At 63.5% G+C, this 22,581-nt stretch overlaps 1 protein-coding gene across 1 annotated transcript; it reads left to right on the top strand.

Moving 5' to 3' along the window:
* Window positions 1-310: 310 nt before the first annotated feature.
* On the top strand, window positions 311-17,387 carry PRSS56 (serine protease 56). Its single transcript, XM_065411458.1, has 17 exons — window positions 311-401; window positions 4,160-4,321; window positions 4,889-5,089; window positions 6,059-6,112; window positions 7,222-7,408; window positions 8,452-8,560; window positions 8,732-8,891; window positions 9,305-9,447; window positions 9,913-10,072; window positions 10,451-10,639; window positions 13,106-13,267; window positions 14,121-14,175; window positions 14,654-14,813; window positions 15,339-15,459; window positions 15,773-15,862; window positions 16,522-16,628; window positions 17,214-17,387. The coding sequence occupies exons 1-17, from the start codon at window positions 311-313 to the stop codon at window positions 17,385-17,387; spliced, it is 2,325 nt and encodes a 774-aa protein (XP_065267530.1).
* The last annotated feature ends 5,194 nt before the right edge of the window (window positions 17,388-22,581 follow it).

Below are 22,581 nucleotides of genomic sequence, written 5' to 3'. Positions count from 1 at the left end.
CCCCCATTTACCGGCACCTTCCCGGCCCATCCCCACGGCAGGGCCCTGGCACCACCGCCGGGCGCTGCCTTAATGAATTCAGCCGTTTGTGTGTCCCCCAGCATGGGAAAGTGCGGCCCCGGCCCCCCCTGGGGCACTGTATATATACAACGCCATTCGCCCCGGGACTCATTGTTCCCCTGTCAGCTCCAGAGCACGCAGCGGTGGAGACGAGGAGCGAGGGGGGGACCCCAGCTCCCGGCCCAGCGGCCAGGCAGGCAGAGGGGAAGAGCCGGCCCAGAACCAGCCTAGCGCTCCCACCTGCCACACCATGCTGCTGCCGCTGGTCTGCCTCCTGCAGCTGACGGCTGGCGCCCCCGTGGGCAAGGAGCTTCACCAGTTGCCAGCCAGCGTCCTGCAAGGTGAGTGCGGGCACCAGTGGGGCACCAGTCCCTGCTCAGCCCAGGCAGAGCCCCGCCGGGCAACCAGGCTCCAGGCAAGGGGCTCGTTTGTTGCCCGGGGGCTTTGCTTACAGGATTGGTGCAGCTGCCAAGGGTGTGTGTGGGGGGGTGGTTCTGAGAACCAGGACTCCTGGGTCCCGTTCCTGGCTCTGGGAGGAGAGTAGGGTCTAATGGTTAGAGCGGGGGGACTGGGAACCAGGACTCCTGGGTCCCGTTCCTGGCTCTGGGAGGGGAGTAAGGTCTAGTGGTTAGAGCGGGGGGGGGGGGGCTGGGAATCAGGACTCCTGGGTCCCATTCCTGGCTCTGAGAGGGGAGTAGGGTCTAATGGTTAGATCAGGGCAGCTGGGAGCCAGGACCCCTGGGTCCTATATTCCCAGCTTTGTCTGCTGCTCATTTGGGACAGTGGGCAAACCCCTTCGCGGTCCCCCCCGGGGATCCCCGGGGCCGTGTGGTTCGTTGCAATGGCTCGGGGCTCCCATCCTGGTGGGTTTCATGGTGACCGCCCTGGGCTTTTTGCAGGGGCTGGTCAGGCCCGTGGGGGGCACTGCTGGGAGCAGGAAGGGCCGAGGGGAAGATGTGTTGGGGAGGGAGCTGGCCCCACCCTGCATGCACCTGTTGGCTTTTGCAGAGTAATCGAAAATACAAGGTCCGGGGTGGACTCATCCCTGAACCTCAGCCACTGCAGCCAAACCCTGCCTTGCTTCTTGGGTGGGAATTCCCAGGCGAAGGGGCGGGCGGAGCCCCACATGGGGAGCCTTGGATTGGCCCTTGGGGTCCCGGGCCGTGCTCTGAGGTAGCTCCTGGGAACCTGAGCGCCCCTGTAAAAGGCAGTGGACTCTCACTGCCACAAACACACGCAGGCCACCCCCTAGAGCAAGCCCGCAATGCAAACACCACTCATGCAACCCGCTAATGCAACCACACACAATGCAAACACAACCCCTCTCCCCATGCAAATACCCCCCTGCAAACACATGCATGCATCCTGTGACGGGTTGGATCACAGAAACCCCCTTGGGAGCTGCCAACCGATGTGCCAAAACTACTTCTATTTCTGTTTTCCCTGCCAGCTCAGGACTCCAGCACCCTGTCTTGCTGAGCCAGACACTCCCGTCTGCTCCAACACAGACCCAGGGTCTGAATCACTTGCCCCAAAGCTGCAGGTTTACCTGAAAACAGCTCACAGAAGTGTGCTTGTCTATAGCACTTAGATGCCCAACTCCCAATGGGGTCTAAACCCAAATAAATCCGTTTTACCCTGTATAAAGCTTATGCAGGGTAAACTCATAAATTGTTCACCCTCTATAGCACTGATAGAGAGATATGCACAGTTGTTTGCTCCCCCAGGTATTAATACATATTCTGAGTTAATTAATAAGTAAAAAGTGATTTTATTAAATACAGAAAGTAGGATTTAAGTAGTTCCAATTAGTAACAGACCGAACGAAGTAAGTCACCAAGCAAAATAAAATCAAATGCGCAAATCTATGTCTAATCAAACTGAATACAGATCATCTCACCCTCAGAGATGCTTCAGTAAGTTTTTTCCTCAGACTGGACACCTTCCAGGCCTGGGCACAATTCTTTCCCCTGGTACAGCTCTTGTTCCAGCTCAGGTGATAGCTAGGGGATTCTTCATGATGGCCCCTCTCCCTCTTTTTGTTCTCTTCCACCCCTTTATATATCTTTTGCATAAGGTGGGAACCCTTTGTCCCTTTGGGTTGCCCCCCCACACCCCACTGGAAAAGCACCAGGTTAAAGATGGATTCCACAAGACTTCATTACCCACTTGCCAGCACACACATATACAGGAAGACTCACAGGTAAACACAGCCATCTGCAGACAATGGTCCTGGTTAATGGGAGTTATTAAGATTCCAAACCACCATTAATGGCCCACACTTTGCATAATTACAATAGGCCCTCAGAGTTATATTTCATATTTCTAGTTTTAGATACAAGAGTGGTACATTTATACAAATAGGATGACCACACTCAGTAGATTATAAGCTTTGTAATGATACCTTACAAGAGACCTTTTGCATGAAGCATATCCCAGTTACATTATATTCACTTATTATCATGTTTTTATAAAACCATATAGACAGCACAACGTCACACACCCCTCAGTGCAATCCCCAAGGCACCCCCCCATGCAAACAACCCCCCAATGCACACACCCCATTGCCAATGCAACACCCCTCCAGTGCAAACGCATATCCAACCCCAGCTGGAGGGGCAGGGCGCCTTCCCTGCAGTGAGTCTGGTTGCTAACAGCGCCGGCTCCAGGCACCAGCTTAACAAGCAGGTGCTTGGGGCGGCCAAGGGAGAGGGGCGGCACCTGCGGCAATTCGGGGGCGGCAGGTCCCTCACTCCCTCTAGGAGCGAAGGACCTGCCGCCGAACTGCCGCCGCCGATCACGGCTTTTTTTTTTTGTGCTTGGGGCGGCAGAAATGCTGGAGCCGGCCCTGGGTGCTAAGCGCCATGCCCGGTGCCCAGCACACGCCCGTGTTGTGGCGCGAAGCCCTGACAAGCCCATTGTCGTTTGGGGGGCGGGGGGTGCCCAGACAGGCTGAACCAGATCCCAAGCTCAGCTCTCCCCCACGCCCAGAGCCTGGCACTCGGTACTCAGCCTCTATAGGCCTGGAAGTGGCTGGCCTGAAACCCGGGCACCGCGCCCTGCCGCAGGGGAGCGCCCTGTGTGTCCGACCTGCAATGCACACAATGCACATGGGGGAGCCAGGACTCCATGGTCCTATTCTCTGCTTTGCCCCGTGCCCACCTGGGACCATGGGCAAGCCCCTTCGCCCTCTGTGTGCCAGCTTGCCCCGGGGTGAGGGTGGGCCCCACCTCGGGACCCCCTGGGGCAGCGTGGCTCTGCACACATGCTCTGTGAGGCTCAGGCACAACAGGGGAAAGACCCTCCTTGCTGGCTCCTTGCTGCCTGGGAGGCACGTGGCTTCACGACTCCTGCTTGGCTCGCCAGCTGGAATGCCATTGCCCTGGAGCGCCGGTGGGGGGGGCTCCCATCACCCGCTGCCCCTCACCGCCAGGCATGGGACGGGATCCCACCCAGCGGGGACAGCAGCCACAATCACCTGAGCCCCGAGGGGGAGAGACAGGCCCCACGCCCAGGGCGAGCCAATCCCAGGCAGAGGGATCCCCATGCGCAGGATTGGACCGGGCCAGCTACTGCAGGAGAGGCCGAGGCGGGCAGGAGGACCCAGCTCACCCCCACATTGGGGGGAGGGATAGCTCAGTGGTTTGAGCATTGGCCTGCTAAACCCAGAGTTGTGAGTTCAATCTTTGAGGGGGCCATTTAGGGATCTAGGGCAAAAATCTGTCTGGGGCTTGGTCCTGTTTTGAGCAGGGGGTTGGACTAGATGACCTCCTGAGGTCCCTTCCAACCCTGATATTCTATGATCTCCCCGGCTGCTCCGTCCTGGCATTGTCCCGCTTTGGTCTCTTCCCTGCACTCCGGGGCCTCAGTCACATAGAGGCCCAATGGGGAGAAGAGGGGTGGAACTGTGCTCTGGGATCCCCCTGCCTGGGGGGGGGCGTGGCCTGGGGTAGGGAGGGGGCGTGGCTGAGGTGCAGTGGAAGCGAGAGCGGCCCCAAGGGGAGGCAAGGGGGCTTGGAGCCGCCCTCCAGGCCGAAGGGGCTGGCAGTCAGGGCCATGGGCTAGGGCTGACCAGGCTCCTCTCTCTCTCTCTCTGCAGCACTGTCCAGCCGGGGGACGCTGGTCCTAGAGGCCGCCCTGAAGAGCGCCCTGGTGGCCCTGGAGGGGGCGCTGGCCGAGCACGAGCGGCGGCTGCAGGAGTGTGGGGAATGCATGCCCTGCCTCTTTGGGGACTGCGGCAACCGGAGCGGGGAGTGTGCCCGTGAGTGCCAGCCCCCCGCCCGCTCGCCTGGCCACGCACACCAGCAGCGCAGGCTGGCTGGGGGCTCCTGCACGAGGCCCCATGGCCTGTCCCCTGGTCAGTGGCAGCCCCACGGCAGGGAGGTCATTGGTGGAGCAGGCTGGGGTGACCTGCCGGAGCAGCAGTAGCCCTGCTGTTGCCTACAGCCTGTTCGCTCCAGCGAGCGCCCCTACAATAACAAACCAGCGCAGGCGGCCTCACAGCTGTCTTGGTAACACCACGCAGGGGCTAGGATGGCTAACCTGTGTGGGCAGCACCATCCCCCACAGACAGCCCTACACTCCTGAGAGACCCTACAATAACAAACCTGCACATGCACAGCCCAGCTCTCCCGAGAGACCCTACAATAACAAACAAGGGCCGATCCAATGGGTGTTCAGACTGCACTATGGGGGAAGAACCGGAGGGAGGGCGTGAGGGTAAGGAAGGAAATTCGGCAGCATGGTGCCCTTGGCTGATAGCCCGGCCCCGTGCATAGCCTGTGGGCGGGGAGTGGGCTCCACTCTGACCTGTCTCCTCTCTCCCCAGCCCCGGAGGCCCCTCTGGCTCCCCTGCCCAGCTGCCAGGCTGTCCTAGAAGCCCAGGCTACCCCGGAGCAGGCCGAGAGGAACTGGGCACTGAGCAAGGCGTGTGCCCCCTACCAGCGCCTGTGCCCCGCTGACGCCCTGAGCCCTGACGCCTGCGTCCGGCTGATGGCTGGGCACTGCCAGCTGCGCCTGCAGGAGTGCAGTAGGTGCCAGCCCAGATCGGGGGCACGGGGTGGGTGGGTGAAGCCCAACCTCATGCGGCAGCTCAGTGGAGTTCACCAAGCAGGGGGATGGCCCACCTGGTCTCTGGCTAAGTGACGCCAGCCCCAGCCCGGAACCCCTCATAGCAGGGTCTGGAGGGGGGTCACCCACTGGGGCTAAGCCCATCCCCCCACAGCATCCCTAGCCCAGGAGCTGGTGCCGAATGTGGCTCGGCTCCCATCTCTCCCCTGGCCTGCTGTGCCAGCCGCCACCCTCAGCTGCACCCACAGGGGGTGCTGCTGGGCAGCACAGGGCTCTCCGCTGCCCCTTTGGGCTGCGCCCACAGCGCTAGGCTCAGCTTGGGCTGGTTTGATGGCGGGATCTCACAGGAGACCCTACAATAACAAACAGGGAGCCCGGACAACTGGGCAATCCTGCTGGGCGAGTGACCCGCGGTGCACAGTGCAGGGAAAACAGGCCCAGATCAGGCCCCAGCACTGGGCTCTGGTGCCCACTGCTCTGCCCCGCAGCCCCATCCCCTCCTAGAGGGATGGCGCCAGGGCAAACACCCCCCTGCCCCCACCCACAGATGGGACAGAGCGAGGGAGCCTCTAGGTCCCAGGCTGTCACAGCTCCTCCCCAATTGGACGACCCCAGCCCACTGAGTAGCTGGGTTTCGCTCCTGGGAGACCCTACAATACACAAACCACTGTGAGCAGCCCCCACGCTCTCAGGAGACCCTACAATAACACAACAGTGTGCGCTGCCCTACGCTCTCAGGAGACCCTACAATAACAAACACCAAATGGCAGGGAAACCCCAGCCCGGGCAGGAGGCTGATTTCCGCAGCCCTGGGGGGTTGTGAAGGGGCCCAGCCGGGGGGTGGGTGGGGAGTGCAGGAGGCCCTGGCACGCAGGTGGCATGTGTGCCCGGCAGCGTGGCCCATCCCTCCGGTCTCGTCTCCCTGCAGGGCTGCAGAGCAACATGGATGATATGAACGGACTCTCGGACCAGCCGGCACCAGGTCAGTCTGCAGCTGCTCAAGGGGTTTGGGGCCACACCCCATCCCAGGTGTGTGGTGGGTGCAGGAGCGAGGGCTGGGCATCGCCCTGCTGCCAGGCAGGGACATGCCTTCCCATGTGCCCCAGCTTCAGCGACACGTGGCGATGGGGCAGAGGCCCCATGGGGGCAGGGGCAGCTGCCCCATTGGGTTCACCCTGGATGGGCACAGCTTGCTGAGCTCCTCGTACCTTCTACCCACCCTGCCAAGCTTGCATGGGGCCACAGCGCCACCCCTCAGCCCTCGCTGCCTGCGTGGGCACCGAGGTCGGTGTCGGCAACTGGCAGGACTGTAGGGGTGCCCGCAGCTGCCCCAGGACACAGCTGCGTGAGTATCCCGCCCACATGCGCACACACCGTGCAGTGCATCCCCGGCACAGACACACACGCACCGTGCAGTGCATCCCCGGCACACGCACACACGCACCGTGCAGTGCATCCCCGGCACAGACACACACGCACCGTGCAGTGCATCCCCGGCACAGACACACATGCACCGTGCAGTGCATCCCCGGCATGCGCACACACGCACCGTGCAGTGCATCCCCGGCATGCGCACACACGCACCGTGCAGTGCATCCCCGGCACAGACACACACGCACCGTGCAGTGCATCCCCGGCACAGACACACACGCATTGTGCAGTGCATCCCTGACGTGCACACACACACATGCCTTGTTATTAAGCACTCCTGGCATGAAGCATGACAGCTCCACAGACAGGCCGTTCCACTCCAGCTCCCAGCCCCAGGCTGGACCCAGCCCTGCAGAGCCCTGTTAAAGGAACAGACGCTCTAACCCGCCTAGTTTGGGCCTGGAGAGGGGCCCAAGGCTGGGCCCTTGGTGGCACCCAAGAATATTGGGGCCCAATTGAGCCTCTTGTCTCATGAAACATGTAGCACAAGGATAGCAGGGGGCTGCGGGTCGGGAGTGAGGGGCATTGGCAGAGCTGGGTGGGCAGGGCTGGGCTGGCAGGGGGCTGCGGGTTGGGAGTGAGGGGCATTGGCAAAGCTGTGGGGGAGCCTCCTCCCTCCCCCCCATCTGATCTCTTCTCTCTCTCTCTCTTCCTCCCCAGAGACGTGTGGCCGGGGGGTGGTGGCACCCAATGCCACAGCAGCCAAGGGCAAGATCGTGGGGGGCAGCGTGGCCCCGCGGGGCGCCTGGCCCTGGCTGGTCTCGGTGCGGCTGGGCGGGGAGCTGATGTGCGGCGGGGTGCTGGTGGGGGCCACCTGGGTCCTCACGGCTGCACACTGCTTCGCCGGGTATGGCTGGGGCTAGTCCCAGGGGGCGCGGAGCGGGGGCATCTCCCATGGGAGCACTGAGGGCAGCTGGCCGGTGCCAGCCCAGGGCAGAGACGGGCTGGGCTGCCCCAGCCACAGGGCACGGCCCCTGTGCAGCTCGGCTCCCAAAGGCAATGGGGCAGCCTCCCCCTCACCACGCCACCCTGCCCAGCCACTGCTCGGGCCTAGCCCTGCTGCCCCCTGATGCGGGGAAGGTGCCTGGCGCAGGGCAGCTGAGCCCCAGGGCGGGGAGCCCCAGGGGCCCAGCTGGCAGAGGTGCCTGGGGCCAGATCCCCTGTGGGGGGAGCAGGAGGGGGCCTGGCTCTGCCTGTGTCACGGAGTCCCCGGGCGATGCTCTGGAGCTGCTCCCCACAAAGCCAGTCAGGACTTTGGGGAGCCTCCTCTCCCTCGGAGCAGACCGTCTTCAGGGCAAGAAGCTCACACGGCTTCACCTCCTGGGTCTCCCCTGGGAGCATTCAGCATCCTCTGCCCCTCCGTGCGTTTCCCACTGCGAGTCCGCCCAGGCGGGGTCCTGGGGAAGCCAGAGGGTCCTGCACCCCCACTTCGCAGTCCGACGTGACTCTCAGCCAGCCAGGAAAACAGAGGTTTATTAGATGACAGGAACACGGTCTAAAACAGAGCTTGTAGGTACAGAGAACAGGACCCCTCAGCCGGGTCCATTCTGGGGCCCAGCGAGCCAGACAACCCCGTCTGCACTCACTCCCCGTCCCCAGCCAGCTCCAAACTGAAACCCCCTCCAGCCCCTCCTCTCTGGCCTTTGTCTCTTTCCCGGGCCAGGAGGTCACCTGATCTTTTTGTTCACCTTTAGCTATTCCCTTGCAGGGGGGAAGGGCCCTGGCCATTTGTTGCCAGGATACAGAGTGTCGGCCATTTATGCACACTGGAGACTTAAGAAATGCATAGGGGAAACTGAGGCACCCACACAGTATTCAGAGGAAACATTAAGAACAGTCCCACTTCGTCACAGCCTGCCCCCCCTCATTCCCTGCTCCACCCCCCCGCAGGAACCGCAATGAGCTGGCCTGGACGGTGGTGGTGGGGGACTACGATCTCGCCAAGTGGGACGAGGGCGAGCAGGTGCTGCCCGTCAACCGCATCATCACCCACCCCAAGGTAAGAGGAGGGCCCCCCAGCATGTCCCCCACCTGCCTGCCCCAGGCGCCTGTGCCCAGAGTGCCACCTGTCCCCCCTGCCCCTCCGAGACCCCAACTGCCCCCAGTATCCCAATCCCCCAGCACCCTGACCACCCCCCACTCCCTGACCCCCTGCTCCTCTCCCCCACAGTTCAACCCCAAGACCTTCCACAGCGACATGGCGCTGCTGGAGCTGGGGCGCCCGGTGGCCCCCTCGGCACGGCTGAGCCCGGTGTGCCTGCCCGACGGTCCCGAGGAGCCCGGCCCAGGGACGCCCTGCTACATCGCCGGCTGGGGGTCCCTCTACCAAGGTAGGTGGGGGGCGGGGCCGGGGCCAGTGCCGCCCAGCGCTCTCCTGCGCCCCCTGCTGGCGGGCCCCCTGCCAGGGCAGTGGGGGTTGGTCCAGGCGCTTTCCCTGCCGGAGCAGCGTCCTCTGGAGGCCAGTGGGCCCCAGCGACCCAGACATCTCCCCAAAGCTGGGACAGGGCATCCAGCATCTCAGCCAACCCAGCAGCCAGGTGCTGCCCTGGGCCAGCCCCGGGTGCTGCCCTCGCGCCCCCAGCACGGCTCCTATCAGCCTGGCCCGCAGCGGGGATGGCCCTGGCGCTGCAGACGGGCCGGGGATGGCTCCCTGCTGCCCGGGCGCTAGGCCCAGGCACCGCAGGGGTGGGGGGCACAGTGGGGGCAGCAGCCCCCTCCCATGACTTGCTCTTTGCCCTGGCAGAGGGGCCATCGGCCGAGGTGGTGATGGAGGCTCGGGTGCCCGTGCTGAGCCAGGATGCCTGCCGCAGCGCGCTGGGCAAGGAGCTGCTCACCAATGCCATGTTTTGCGCTGGCTACTTGGCCGGCGGCATCGACTCCTGCCAGGTAACGGCTGGGGGGTCCCAGAGCGCCCCCCCCCAGTGGGCCAGGCATGGAGTAGCCAGTCCCAAGGCCGGCGGTGCCACTGCGATCCACCACTCGGAGCTGCTGCCTGCTGGGGCTGGCACACACCAGGCTGGAATCCCTCCACTGGGCATGACCTGCTGGCAGAGCCAGGCATGGGGCGGGGGGGGCTGCCTGGCTGGGGCAGGGCAGAGCAGGGGGGCTCCCTTAATCTTGACCATTTAGGAGCCCAGGACTCCTAGGTCCTATTGCCGGCTCAGCTGCTGGCCAGGGCCTGCCCGGCTCCGTGACTCAGTTTACCCTCTACCCAAAGTGGCCAATGGCCGGATGGGGCTGGGTGGAGAGGGGCTTCCTAGGCCACGTGCTCCTGGGGGACCTTAGAGCTGGTCCCTGCTTTGCCTACCCCTGCCCATGCTTCGTGCCAGCCTGTGGCTGCTTCTCCCCCAGGGAGATTCGGGCGGGCCCCTGACTTGCCAGGAGTCCGGGTCGCAGCAGTCCGTGCTGTACGGCATCACGTCGTGGGGGGACGGCTGTGGGGAACAGGGCAAGCCGGGCGTGTACACCCGCGTGACGGCCTTCACCGACTGGATCCGCTGCCAGATGGACAGTGAGTGCCATGGCCGGCTCGGTAGCAGGGGCTGCAGAGGGCACGTGCCAGGGCAGAGCAGCCTGAACCTCATGGAGGAATGGGCATTGGCTAGCTGGGACCGGGCACTGCAGGGCACCGTCAGCCATAGGGGGGAAGGGGGCCCAGATGGCAGTGCCAGGGCAGGGAACTGAGCCACTAGGACACCTGAGTGTCTGTAAGCAGGATAGGAGGATGTGGTGGGGCAACGCCCGGGAGTCCCCCAGGGGGTGGTGCCAGGGGTCCCCCCTGGGGAGGGCTGGGGCAGCATCCGAGGGTCCCCCAGGGGAGGGGTGGGGCGGTGCCCGGGGTGTGGCCCTTTCTCTCTGTCCCTGTCACCTAGCCCCTTGCCCTCCCCAGAATCACCCGAGAGCAGAGAGCCCACCTGCTTCGAGCTGCTGGCCGCATCCCAGCTGCCCGGCGAGCGCCAGCATGCTGAGCTCGCCCATCTGTGCTCCTTCTATGCCCAGTCGTGCGCCCCGCCCCAAGGCCAGGCTGCCTGTGCCCGGGTCGCCGAGGAGACCTGCAGGATGAAGAGGAGGAGATGTGGTGAGTGGTGCTGGCCGGGAGGGGCTGGGCGCTGCCAGGGCGCAGAGCCTGTGGGCTGGGGGGCATCGGGCTGGGAGGCCTGGGACACACACCCTGAGCTCTTGGCGTGATCCGTGGCCCAGGGACTCTGACCCTCAGCACTCGTCAGGCCTCAAGCTTATGCCCACAACCTGGCACCAACCCCTTGCCCCCCGAGGTCAGAGCTACCCTCTGTTGCTCCCACCCTGCAGATGGGGCCGCCTGAGGGAAGGGCAGGGGGAGCAGAGCAGGGCCAGGGGGTGAGATTGTGGTCCTATAGCTAATGGGGCGGCTGATAACGTGCTGTAGGGGCTGAGCAGGACAGGGAGGGCACACAGGGTGCCCCAGGCCCAGGCCACGCAGCTAAAGGGACAAGGGCCTTGCTGAGTGAGGGCAGTGCCAGCTGCTCTGTGGGCCCAGGCTCCGGGGGCACTGGGGGACATCCCGGTTGTAACAATGCTGCCTCTGGCGGGACACCACTGAGATACCAATTCAGGACAAATTGCTTAGAGCAGGGCAGTGACAGCCCAAGACGTGTTGCTTTGCACACCAAGGCAAACCAAACCAGCCAAACGGAGAAGACTTTGGTTTTACCCCACTGGCTAACCATAAGTCTGTCACGGACTCACAGGTCGTGCCCACTCGTGGCCCCGTGCGGTCCGTGGGTGGGGGGTGCCCCTTTCAGTGAGACAGCCCTTCCCGGGGGTCCACTCTCTCTCGGGGTTAAGCCCCTCCACATCCTGAAGCCGCACCTCTCTGAGCCTTAGCACATCTGTCTCTGCCGTGGGCCCCCTCAGGGAGTCCACTCGCTCTGGATCCCCAGGGCCTCCACCCCCTGAAGGGGACGATACAACCCTGTTCTCTAGACCGGAGTGACTCTCAGCCAGCATAAAACAGGAGGGTTTATTGAGCATTTGAACACAGCACAGGAAACTCTCAGGTCCTCAGGCCTGGCCTCCCTCAGCACAGCACATCCCAGTCTCCCCTGTATCCAGGTGGGCTCTGCCTGCTCCCCTTCTCCAGCCCAGAGCCCCCCTGCTTCCCAGCTGGGCATCTGATATCACCGGCCCCAAGCCCCGCCTCTGTCCATTGTCTTCTCTCCAGGTAAACAGGGTCGCCTGGACCTCCTCTCCTCACTTCTGTCCTCTGGCCCCCTCTGGCTGGAACTGGCTGGTCAGGTCACCGGGGTCCTCTCTGCGCAACCCATTGTCCTCCCCCAGCCAGAACCGGCTGTGACTCCTGAGCTGGGCCTCTGGGTTACCAGGTCACCAGTCGCTGGGGTGTCCATTCTCCAGGCCATTGGCTGGGGTCCCAAGTTCCCTCGCTGGTCCTTTGTAACAACAAACTCCCTCTCCCATCACCTCATTAAACCAGTAACACCCAGGGAAACTGAGTCCCACCCCCTCTGCATGCAAACCATTGGAAAAACAAGGAAAAAACAAGACAATCCCCCACTTCGTCACAAAGTCATACAAGCAATTCCCTTAGACACTCCAGTTTCCCAGTATCACCACCAGTGCCACTCGTTATGGAGATGACTGGTTATGAAAACCAATACACCTGTAAAAGAAAGAGGTTCTCCTGATCCTAAAGGACCAAACCCCAGAGCCAGGTCAAGTGATAAGTTAGATCTTACCCAAAATACACGCTTACAGCAAATTCTTATTAACTAAACTAAAATTTATTAAAAAAGAAAAGAGAGAGAGTGTTGGGTAAAAGATCAATATACAGACAGACTTGAGTTCAATTCTTGAGGTTCAGGTAGTTGCCAAAAGTCCTTTTAGAAATAGTCCACAGGTTATAGTCCAATGTCCATATTCAGGGTGACAAAGCAGATCTGAGATGAAGCAGGATCGGTGTCCCAGGATTTTTATACATCACCAGCAGCCTTTTGGCCTGAGAAAACAATAGGCTTAACTTTCCTTCTCCTAAACATCATGGCAATTAGCACAGGGTAATTTATCCATTAAACAGTTCAGATACAGGTTACCACAATCTTCAAAGGTTTTTAAGGTCAGGCTTGACAAAGCCCTGGCTGGAATGATTTAGTTGGGGCTTGGTCCTGCTTTGAGCAGGGAGTTGGACTAGATGACCTCCTGAGGTCCCTTCCAACCCCGATATTCTATGATTCAAAGAGACATAGCCAATAATACTATTTCACTCAAGTGTCTTCCTAAATGGTAATACTCCTTTTTTGATCTTTGAATCAAAGCCATAGTAATAGACAAGACTTGTTTGCTTACATCCCAAGACCTGAGTAAACAGCTACCCTTCTACCTCTAACAATGCTGCATTTCAAAGCTCTATTCATTTACAGATTTTCCTAACTAGTCTTTAAAGTTCGGCCACGGGTCAGGTCAGTCTGGGAGGTAATTAACTCTTTCTGGCCCTGTCACCTTCCAATGAGATATTACATTACACTCATAACGTCACACCCGTTCCTCATAGAGCTGCGCTCCTACGCCCAGATGCTGCTGGATTTCCTGCGCCGGGCCGAGGAGTTCTTCCGAAACCAGGTGGACTTCGCCTTCTTCACCCACACCCTGCCCCGCTTCATGGAGCAGCTCTACGGGCACCTCTTCCCCGTCCGGGCTCGCCGGGCCACCGCAGGTACCTGCCCCACAGATCTGCCATCCCCTAGATCTCCCACCCGGGCCACTCCAGGGACCCCCACCCCCCTGGATCTCCCACCTCCCCCGGCCGGGCCACGACAGGGACCCTCACATCCCCCCATCCCAATCTCCCACCCGGGCCATGTCAGGGGGAGGGATAGCTCAGTGGTTTGAGCATTGGCCTGCTAAACCTAGGGTTGTGAGTTCAATCCTTGAGGGGGCCACTTGGGGATCTGGGGCTAAATCAGTACTTGGTCCTGCTAGTGAAGGCAGGGGGCTGGACTCAATGACCTTTCAAGGTTCCTTCCAGCTCTAGGAGATGGGATATCTCCATTTTTCTATTCTATTTCTATCCCCCTGGATCTCCCACATCCCCCACCCAGGCCACACCAGGGACCCCTGCCCCCTGGGTCTCCTACCTCCCCCGCTCTTGCCACGGCAGGGACTCCAGACCCCCCCATATCCTGCCTCTGGATCCCCACATCCCAGCTCTGTGCCCGCACGGGGATATAGGGGGACCCACTCGCTCTGCTTAGGGAACCTTGAGCCCACCCCCAACCTCCACTGGGGGCTTTGAGGCACTCCCTGTATGGGCTCCCCAATTGCCTCAGCTATAGCCTGGCACCTCCTGTCCCTCCTCAGCGCTGCAGGGTGCAGGGTCTTTCCGGGAGCCGGCTGCCCCCCCACCCCCACAGCGTCCGGCTGTCTCAGCCCATGGCTGGGCCTGTGCTGGGGCACCAGGCCAGCTCCCTGGCACACGCCCAAGGCAGCATGGCCTCTACTTGCCCCACCCGCTGCCAGCCCCTCTCACGCCTCCCTGCTGCCAAGACTGACCTGTATCGTCCCCCCAGGGCAGGGGGCCGAGGGGCAGGCAAGCCCTGAAGAGCTCCCGAGCGCCCCCAGCAGGTAAAGCCAGTCCCTGGGCTGGGTGGGGCCCGGCGTCAGATCAGGGAGGGGGGAAGAGGTGCCAGCCATGGGGCGAGGGAGTGGGGGAAGGCGGGAGGGCAGGACCAGACGTGGGGCTCGGGATCAGGGGCTGTGGGGGGAAGAGGCCTGTTGTGGTTTAGGGGGGACAGGCTGTGGGGCTCAGGCCAGTGCCAGGGGGCATGTGTCACCCCTCCCTCACCCCAGACATCCCCGCACAGCCAGCCGGCCACAGGAGCCAGGCTCCGCGGCGGGCACGGTCCCACCAGGCTGGGCGTGTGGGGGTGGAATTGCCTTGAAGGGGGGGCAATAGAGGGTTTGGCTGCAGGGTTACAGTCCCCTGGGCTGGTGCTGTCTGGCGCATCCCAGGGGCTGCTGGGACATCCCCCCCCCGCAATGCTCTGCTGCTGGCCGTGGCAGGGCTGCATCTCCCTGCCCCTCACCCTGCCCCTTGTCGCAGGACCCAGCCCCCACCCTTCTTGGCGCTGTTCCAGGCCATGGGCCCCACGCTGGAGGACTGGGTGGGGAAGCTGAGCGCCATGGCTGGGGGCGACATGGCCCCCCCAGCTCCTGCACTGGCCGCTGGGCAACTCCGTGGGGAGGAGCAGCTCTTCCTGCAGGTAAGGGGGCGGGGGCTCTGATTGGGGCAGGGGGACCCCCAGCCTCTCCAAAGAGGGCAGCACTGCAGCCTGAGGATGCCCCTGGGCACCTGCCCCCCCCACTCAGCTGGACCCCAAATCCAGCCCCCCCAGGCTGCCGAGGCCCTAGTCCTGGGGCAGGAACAGCTGTAAATCCCACTTGACCCCAGCACCCCCCACCTGACCCTGGGACCCCATCAATCCACCCCCTCCCTGCCTGACCTCAGCACTGATCCCCACACTCCCCCACCCCCACAGCTCCTTCCTGACCCCATCTTCCCCCCCACCTCATCTATCCCCAGCACAGGCCCCATCCTTCATCCCCACCCCCTTCCTGACGTCCCTGGCCCAGCCCCCAGGCCCCACAGCCGCAGGGAGCCCCCTGCTCCCATAGCGCCCAGCACAACCTGGGGTCGGTGTCGCTGGCATTGCCGACAGGTGCTCCCCGTGGCCCAGGCGGGCCCGGCTCACGCAGCCCCGCTCACTCCCTGCGTCTCTCCGGTTCAGCAGGCCGAGGGGGCAGTGGAGGCGCTGAAGGGGCATGGCTGGGCCTTTCTCCAGCGGCTGCGGGCTGAGCTGGGGGCCCGAGAAGCAGGGCCCCTGCCGGGAGCTGCCTCCCCGCTGAACCGTAAGTGCTTGCGGCGGGGTGAGGTGGGGGCATGTCTTGGGGTGCTCGCCCCAGCTAGTTACTCGCATGGGGGCAGGGTGTGCAAGGCACAGCCGTGCCCGGTTAGATCTGCCATGGCAGTGCCCTGCCTCATGCCACGGGGCCTGGCCCTGGACTGTGCAGCCTGGCCTCAGATGGTCTAGGGTGCTCCAGTGCCAGCTCAGGGTGCCGTTGCATTGTGTTGCTGGGGGTGCACTAGCAGCGTATGGGGGCGGGGGGAGCCTGCCCTTTCCCCGCGGCGTGGTTGGAGCCTCTCTCTCTTTCTCTGTGGCAGGATCTGCGGCTGCTGGGGGCCCGTCCCTGCGGGCCAGGCGAGAGCTGGGGGGAGCCCTCCCCAGTGACGAGGGACCAGGCGATCGCAGAGGTATGCCCCTGCCACAGCGGTTGTGTGGCACAGGGCCCAGGCTCCCCCCCCCCTTAGCCTGGGGGGGGGGGAGGGTTGCACTGGGACCCCTGCTGCAGCCAAGAGGTGCCTAGCCTCCACCGTGCCCTGTTGGGACAAAGCCATATTGAGCCCACCCCTACACCCATCCTGGCAGCTGGGCTCAGCGCACAGGGCCCCGTGCCACTCGGATGAGCCCGATGCCCCCTCCAGGCCTTGCCCTCTCCAGCCCAGGGATACAGGGGCCAAGCTTACCTGTTCCCCCTCGTGGGTCAGGACCCCAGGGGTAGGGCTGTGCCAGGCTAGGGGGTTGTTAACCCCAGTGCCCTGGCCCCATGTGCCAGGTAACCCCCCTGCCCTCTTAGCTGGAAACAGGGTCTTTGCTCCCCCCACCCAATGGCTGTGTGACATTGCTGTGCACACTGGCTACCCCCCACCCCAGAGGTGGCTGCAGCGATCCTTGCCCAGCCAGTACAGCATGTCAAGCCCTTTTGGCCCCTTTGAGATGAAAGGCGCCAGGGAAATGCCAGCAGTTGGGTGGCAGGGGACAGGCCCGTAGGACCAGCTCCTGGCGCTCTGACCCTCCACCAGCCGGGGGATTTCGGGGAGTGCTCTGACTGCCCCTCCTCCCCTTGGCACAGGCTGCCCAGGGCTGCAGGAGGCGGCGCTGCAGGTACACGCCGTGCGGGAGCTCTACCGCTGGGTCCTGCAGGTGCCGGAGCGGGACCTGGCCATGACCTTCCAGGAGGTGAGTGAGCCATGCCCCGCGGGGACGCAGGGAGCTGGCCGGCCGCCGTGGGGCCACTGCTCTGGGCTGGGGGTATTGAGCCAGCCCCCAGCACCACACCCTGGCTCCCACTGGGCCCCGCTGGGCTGCAAGGGCTACTGCCAATGAGAGACCCACCCAACCATTTCCCCACTCCCCACATTGCCCCCCCATGCCCCTTAGCACTGCCCCATCCCCTAGTTGGGGAAGGTCTCTGTCCCCCTCCTGGTGGCGGCTCCAGGTGCCAGCTGGGGGCTGAGCCATTTAGCCTTTATCTCCGTGCAGCCTGGGTTCAAACCCCACTGCCAGGGGTGGGGCAGGCGCCACCCCTCAGAGGAGCCCTTGAGCCCAGCTCCCGTCAGGGGCTGTCAGCCAGCTGCACCCCACAGCAGTGGGGCAGGCGGCTTCCAGAGGCAGGCAGGTCCCCAGCTCACGCTCAGGGCAGTTCTGCCAGCCCAGGCGTTGTGCAGCCTGGAGCACCTGCCGCCCCGGGTCACTGTGCCGCTGGGGGCTCCCTCGCGGCTCTGCGCCCCCGCCCCCCCTCACACTGTTCCTCTCTCCCCACAGATCCTGGTGGACCTGGGCTCCAAGAACGCCAAGGGGCTGTACAGGGCGCGGGTCCGGGCCACAGTTGGCGGGAAAGCCACTGCCTTCCCCGCCCTGGTAGGGCTGGAGAGCGACTCACTGTACCGCAGCATGCCCGGCCTCATCGCCTTGGCACTGGCAGCTTTGCAGACCTAACGCGGCCCCCGCTGCCCCCAGCCGGCCCCTGGTGGAGAAAGGAGAGCCGGCCGGGGGTCCCTACTCAGCGCCAGCCTGGAGACGTGGCAGCGCCAGAGCCAGGCGCCGGCCGAGTCCCTCAGCACAGCAAGCAGGACCCGGCCTGGCACAGCCTGTTGCCATGGAGACTGCCAGGACCTCAAAGCCAGCTCCTCACAGCAGGGCCTTCCCTAGGCAGGAGAGCAGCCAGGACTGGAGAGGTCCCCTCCACCTCCCACGCACCCTGGAGTCTGGGCCAGCCCCCCAGCTGATGCAGGGGCTCCATGGGGCTGAAATGCAGCCCCCCCTGCACCTCATGGGGCTAAGGCAAACTGCAGCTGTGTGCCCCTTGGCAGGGCAGGGGCTGGGCATGGGCAGCTAGAAGGAACAGCCTCCCCCTGGGCTTTCCTTTCTTGGCAGAGCTGGGTCCTAAAGGGCTCTAACCCTGGGCCCCCAGGCCCGTTTCTGGGCCCCCATGCCAGCCCCAGCAGCTTCGGCTCCCTGTCAAACAGCCACCAGAGGGAGCCGATTCCTTTGGGGGGGTCCCCAGGCTCCCCCTTGGGGGCGCACTTCTCGGAAGCTATTTATTTGTACAAAGAAAGGGTTATTTTTTAAATTAAATTATGTTTTATGGTAAAGTGTCAGTAATAAACAAACCCCGCAAGGCGCCAAAGAGGGGCAGAGGGGCTTTCACCCCTGGGCATTGCAACCAGGGAACCCCCCCACACCTGGGGTTCTACCCTCCAAGCATTTCAGCCGGGTGAGTTCCCCACCCAGGGTTCTACCAACCCCCCCACCCCGGGCATCTCAGCTGGGCGAGTCCCCCACCCAGGGTTCTACCCCTACCCCACATCTCAGCCAGGCGGGGGCCCCTCTTGGGGTTCTACACCCCCCTACCCCTACCCCACATCTCAGCCAGGGTGTGGCAGGGGGCAGCTGGTGGTCTATAGCGCCTCCAGCAGGTGGTGAGCATCCACCATTCTTCACAGGCAAACTCCCCCCAGGAGCCCTTCACAGGCTGTCTGCCCTCCATCCACACTCCCCCTGCCCCTGCTCTCACACCCCTCTCCCCAGCCTGGCCCTGCCTCCCCAGCCCCATGAGAGGGTCCCCCTCCTCCCATGCTCTGGTGCTGCCTTCCGGGCTCGGGGAGCAGCTGTTAGCACCAGAGAGGTCATTTCCTCCAGGCCAAGGCCCAGCTGTCGGATGAGTGATGGAGCGTGCCGGCGCCACAGGGGCCTGCTCAGCCCGGGGGCACAGCTGCTCGGCCCTGCTGGGAATGACGCCACTTGCCCACAGCGTCAGAGACAGCATCCCCCCCCTTCCCCACCCCCAACAGCTACGTGGGCCCCTCAGTCAGCTACTCAGGCATCCACTGCAGTCGCCTCTCACCGAGGGAGCGTGGGCTAGAAGTTAGAGCCAGGGATGGGGGGTCTGGACTCCTGGGTTCTGTGGGAAGGGGTGAGCGCTAGTCAGAGTTGGGGCGTGAGAGCCAGCACTCCTGGGCTCTCCTCCCAGCTAGAGCAGGGAATGTTGCCTAATGGTTAGAGCAGGGACTGGGCTCCAGGACTCCTGGGTTCTCTGCAGCTCTCCCAGTGACTCACTGCTCTCCTCCTTGCGCTACATGTGGAGAAAATGCAGACCTGCACCACGGGTGGGGGACTCAGGACGTTAATGGCTAATGGACTGAGCTCCTCCCTGGACAGGGCTGGCCGCGCAGAGCTCCGGGAAACCAGCTGGACACCTGGGCCCGATTCCCCAAGGCACCCCACGCCCTGCCTGGCCAGCCAGAACCCGGTACTGTCCATACCTGCTAGGCCAGGAGCTGGGCAGCCCCACCTGCAGGGTACAACTCAGCACCCCAGGGCCATCCACCTCCCCAAACTGCCAATTCCTCAGCACAGCAAAAACAGAGAGAAAGGTACCCACCCTGCCGCACCCCGCGCTGGCCTGATGGAGGAAGGACCCATGGGCAGCTCCCAGGGAGAGCAGGCAGGGAGCCACGCAGCCCTGCCATGCTGGCTGCCCCATCCAGCCAACCCTAGCACCATGTTGCCTTCCACCACCTCCCTGGCGGCCAGAGCTCTTTGCGATCCCAGCCCATCACCTCCCCAGGGATCCCCGTGTGGCACCCAGAATGGGCACCGTGCATGGGGGGAAGGGAGCAGGGCTCCAGGACTCCCTGGCTGGGCATGGGCATGGGCAAGGAGGTGCAGCTGGCAAGGGCCAGAGGCCAGGTGAGCCCCATAGGCTGGCAGATGGGTGCCTCCCCAGATTTAAAGGGACAGGCAGCAGCAGGCAGGTATGCTGGGAAATGCTCCTCCAGAGCAGGAAGCATGGCCTAGCTGGACTGCTGGAAAGCCGGGAGCTCTGGGGGCTGACAGCTCTGTGGGCGAGGGCCAAGGACTGGGAGTCTGCAGGGCAATGGATCCCCGCTGGGCCTGTCTCCTGTGGGTGACAGCCTGCCCTCTGACACCCGTGGGCATTGCCCACAAAGGAGGGGGCGGGCCCAGCAGCAGGGGGCCAGGCTCTCGAGGGGTGGGGCCTGCTAGGTGTTCCTCTCACCTCCTGCCAGGGCATCACACAAGGCCCTGGGCTACATGCCACATGCCAGGGAGCAATCCCACGCGGGCAGATGAGCGGGCAAGGTGCCCCATGGTCCAAAGTGTGACGGGGCACTCTGCTCACCACATGCAGTGCCCCCGCCTGGCCGTTCTGGGGATTAGCGCTGCACGGCCAGCACCCCTTCCTGCGGGTGCACTCCGCCATGCTCCATCTGCGGCTCCTCTCATTCCAGGAGCCGCTGCTTCCCCTTTGTGTCTCAGTTCTCTGGCCGGGTCCCAAAGCCCTGCCCCATGACAGGTCTCAGGCCGTCGTCTCCGCCACAGCCCTAAGAGTGCCGCTTCCTCAGAGGCCGCTAGGGGAACCCGGGCCTGCCCACTATGCTGGGCTCCAGTCCAGGGACCCTGTTTCTCCTTCTCTGGGCTCCTTCCTACAGCTTCCAGTTCCTCCTCTCTGGGTGTGCCCACTCCAACACCCTCCTTGCGGGGTGGGGGTGGGGACTGCAGACTATTGAGCCCCCCCCCTCCAATGCATCTCCCTTCTCCCAGGGAGGAGCTGAAGCTTACTGCCCAGCAGCCCCTTTCTGCTGCCAGCTTCCTGGCTTTATAAGCCCAGCCCAGCTCCTCCTGCAGCTGGACTTCATCCGCCGCTTAGACCTTAACACGCCCTGGCTTTCCTCAGGGGTCGCCTATAGGTGAATTGGCCTGATTCACCCCTTCAGGCCCTGTGTGGGGCGGATACCCCGTCGCACCAGCCCTTTCCACTGTGGTCCTCCAGAGACACACCCCCAGGGCCATGTGTCATCCCAGCCCTGCCAACGCTCCCTCCCCTCCCTGCCAGCTCCCCAAATTCACAGCAGGAAATGGAGCTGAACCACACAGAAAACTAACGCCAGCCAGTGCCAGGCAGCGGGCAGGCAGGGCAGCCATGGCTTGGCCGGGGTGCCCAGCTCGAGCCCCACTGCTCAGCCTCCCAGCCCTGGTGCCGGAGAGGCTGCAGTCAGCCCCGGGCGGGGGCTCTTTGTGGGGCCTGGGCATTGGTGGCCACAGTCACCCCCAGGTGAGCTCTCTGCATTGGTCTTGGAGCGGTTGCTTAGTACCGGTTGGAAGTGGCTGGTGTTAAGGGAGCAGCCCGAGGAGCTCTGCCTCTGCAGTGCATTATGGGTACGGCTAAGATTTAATCACAGGGATTTTTAGTAAAAGTCACGGACAGGTCACGGGCAATAAATAAAAATTCATAAACTCCAGGGGTGCAGCTGCTGCTCTGGAGGGGGGGCTCTGGGGCACCCGCTGGTGCTGGTGGCGAAGGACTGCCTCTATTGTGGCAGGGGTGGTGTGGCTGGCCCCGGGCCGCCCCCGGGCTGCCCCGAGTTACTTGATCGGCCTTGGGGGTCAGTCGCACCTGCTGGCTGTAGAAGTCCCGGAAAGTCACCAAATCCGTGACTTCCAGAGACCTCAGTGACATTATCTGCCCCGGGGCTGGAGCTCCCAGCCGGCCCCCCGCAGCTCGCAGCCACGGTGGGGGGGATCCTACAGCTCCCAGCCATGGTGGGCGGCGAGGGGACCCCACAGCAGCCCAGCCCCTATGGGCAGTGGGAGACCCCAGAGCTTCCACTTGTCACAGGTGGCGGAGACCCCCCGGAGCCAGGCCGCAGGAGGGCACGCAGCTTGGCCCTGCGGAACAGACGTCCGACCATGTCACACCCATCCCGTCACAGCCCCACAGTGCCAGGGGCAGGAGCCGGCTTTAGGGGACGTGTGGGGGAATCTGTCCCTCGTCCAACTGCCAGCAACTGCCTCTCCCCCCAGGGAGCGCAGGAGTCTCCCCTCCGGTGCTACCCTGCGTCTCAGCCTGGCTGAACACTGGCTTAACCCTCGCCTCTCTGTGCCAGCTGAGAGCTCTCAGCGGCTGGGTGCCCGGGCACTGGTACACGACTACCTGGCTTTGACAAGGCTGCCAGGGTTGCTGGAGCTTGGCACCTCGACGGGCACAGGCTGAGGCCCCACAGGGTCTGGCTGGGCTGGGTTTGCTGCGGGGAGCTATGAAGCACTGGCCCCTGAAGGGCCAGCTCTGGAGTCGTGGGGGCCCAGTCCTGGGGGGTCCTTGGGGTCCAGCCCACTGCAGGGGGACACTCCCAAGGGACTGGTCAGAGGCCAGGGCTTAGACCAGACCATGCGGATCCATGACACCCTCATCTCCTGCCCAGGCTCAGTCTCCCCCCGACCATGGCTGGGGGCTGCCATTAGCCCGGTGGCCTGCCCCCCCACCCCCGTGATGGGGTGGGTCATCTGCCACAGAGCCCGGCTAGGCTAGAGCAGCCCCATTCCCCAGGCCCAGTCCTGGGGGGCCTCCCCTCCCGCCCCAGTGTCACACCAGGGCCCACTCCATGAGCTGATGGCTACCCAGCGCTGGGGCCGGGATGGGTGTGCTCTGCCCCCCCAGGCACCCCCTCCTGCCCAGCGCATACCACCAGCAAACCAAGTCCCCGCCCCTGGCATGGGGGGGGGGAGGGATGGAGCTGTTGCTATTTTCTTCCTGTGTCCCCCCTCCCCCCCCCCCCACCTGCCGCTGTCCATCCACATTCCCAGCTCAGGCTTCCAACCTTCGCCACAAACC

Source organism: Emys orbicularis, chromosome 9 (assembly GCF_028017835.1).
Source record: "Emys orbicularis isolate rEmyOrb1 chromosome 9, rEmyOrb1.hap1, whole genome shotgun sequence".
NCBI lineage: Eukaryota > Metazoa > Chordata > Testudines > Emydidae > Emys > Emys orbicularis.
Note: the sequence above shows the minus strand (reverse complement) of the source record. Positions and strands in the feature narration are given on the sequence as shown.

Coding starts and splice junctions, on each gene's coding strand:
- PRSS56 (XM_065411458.1), top strand. CDS start 311: ATGCTGCTGCCGCTGGTCTGCCTCCTGCAGCTGACGGCTGGCGCCCCC. Junction 6,113..7,221: donor CTCGGACCAGCCGGCACCAG/GTCAGTCTGCAG, acceptor CTTCCTCCCCAG/AGACGTGTGGCCGGGGGGTG. Junction 8,561..8,731: donor GCATCATCACCCACCCCAAG/GTAAGAGGAGGG, acceptor TCTCCCCCACAG/TTCAACCCCAAGACCTTCCA.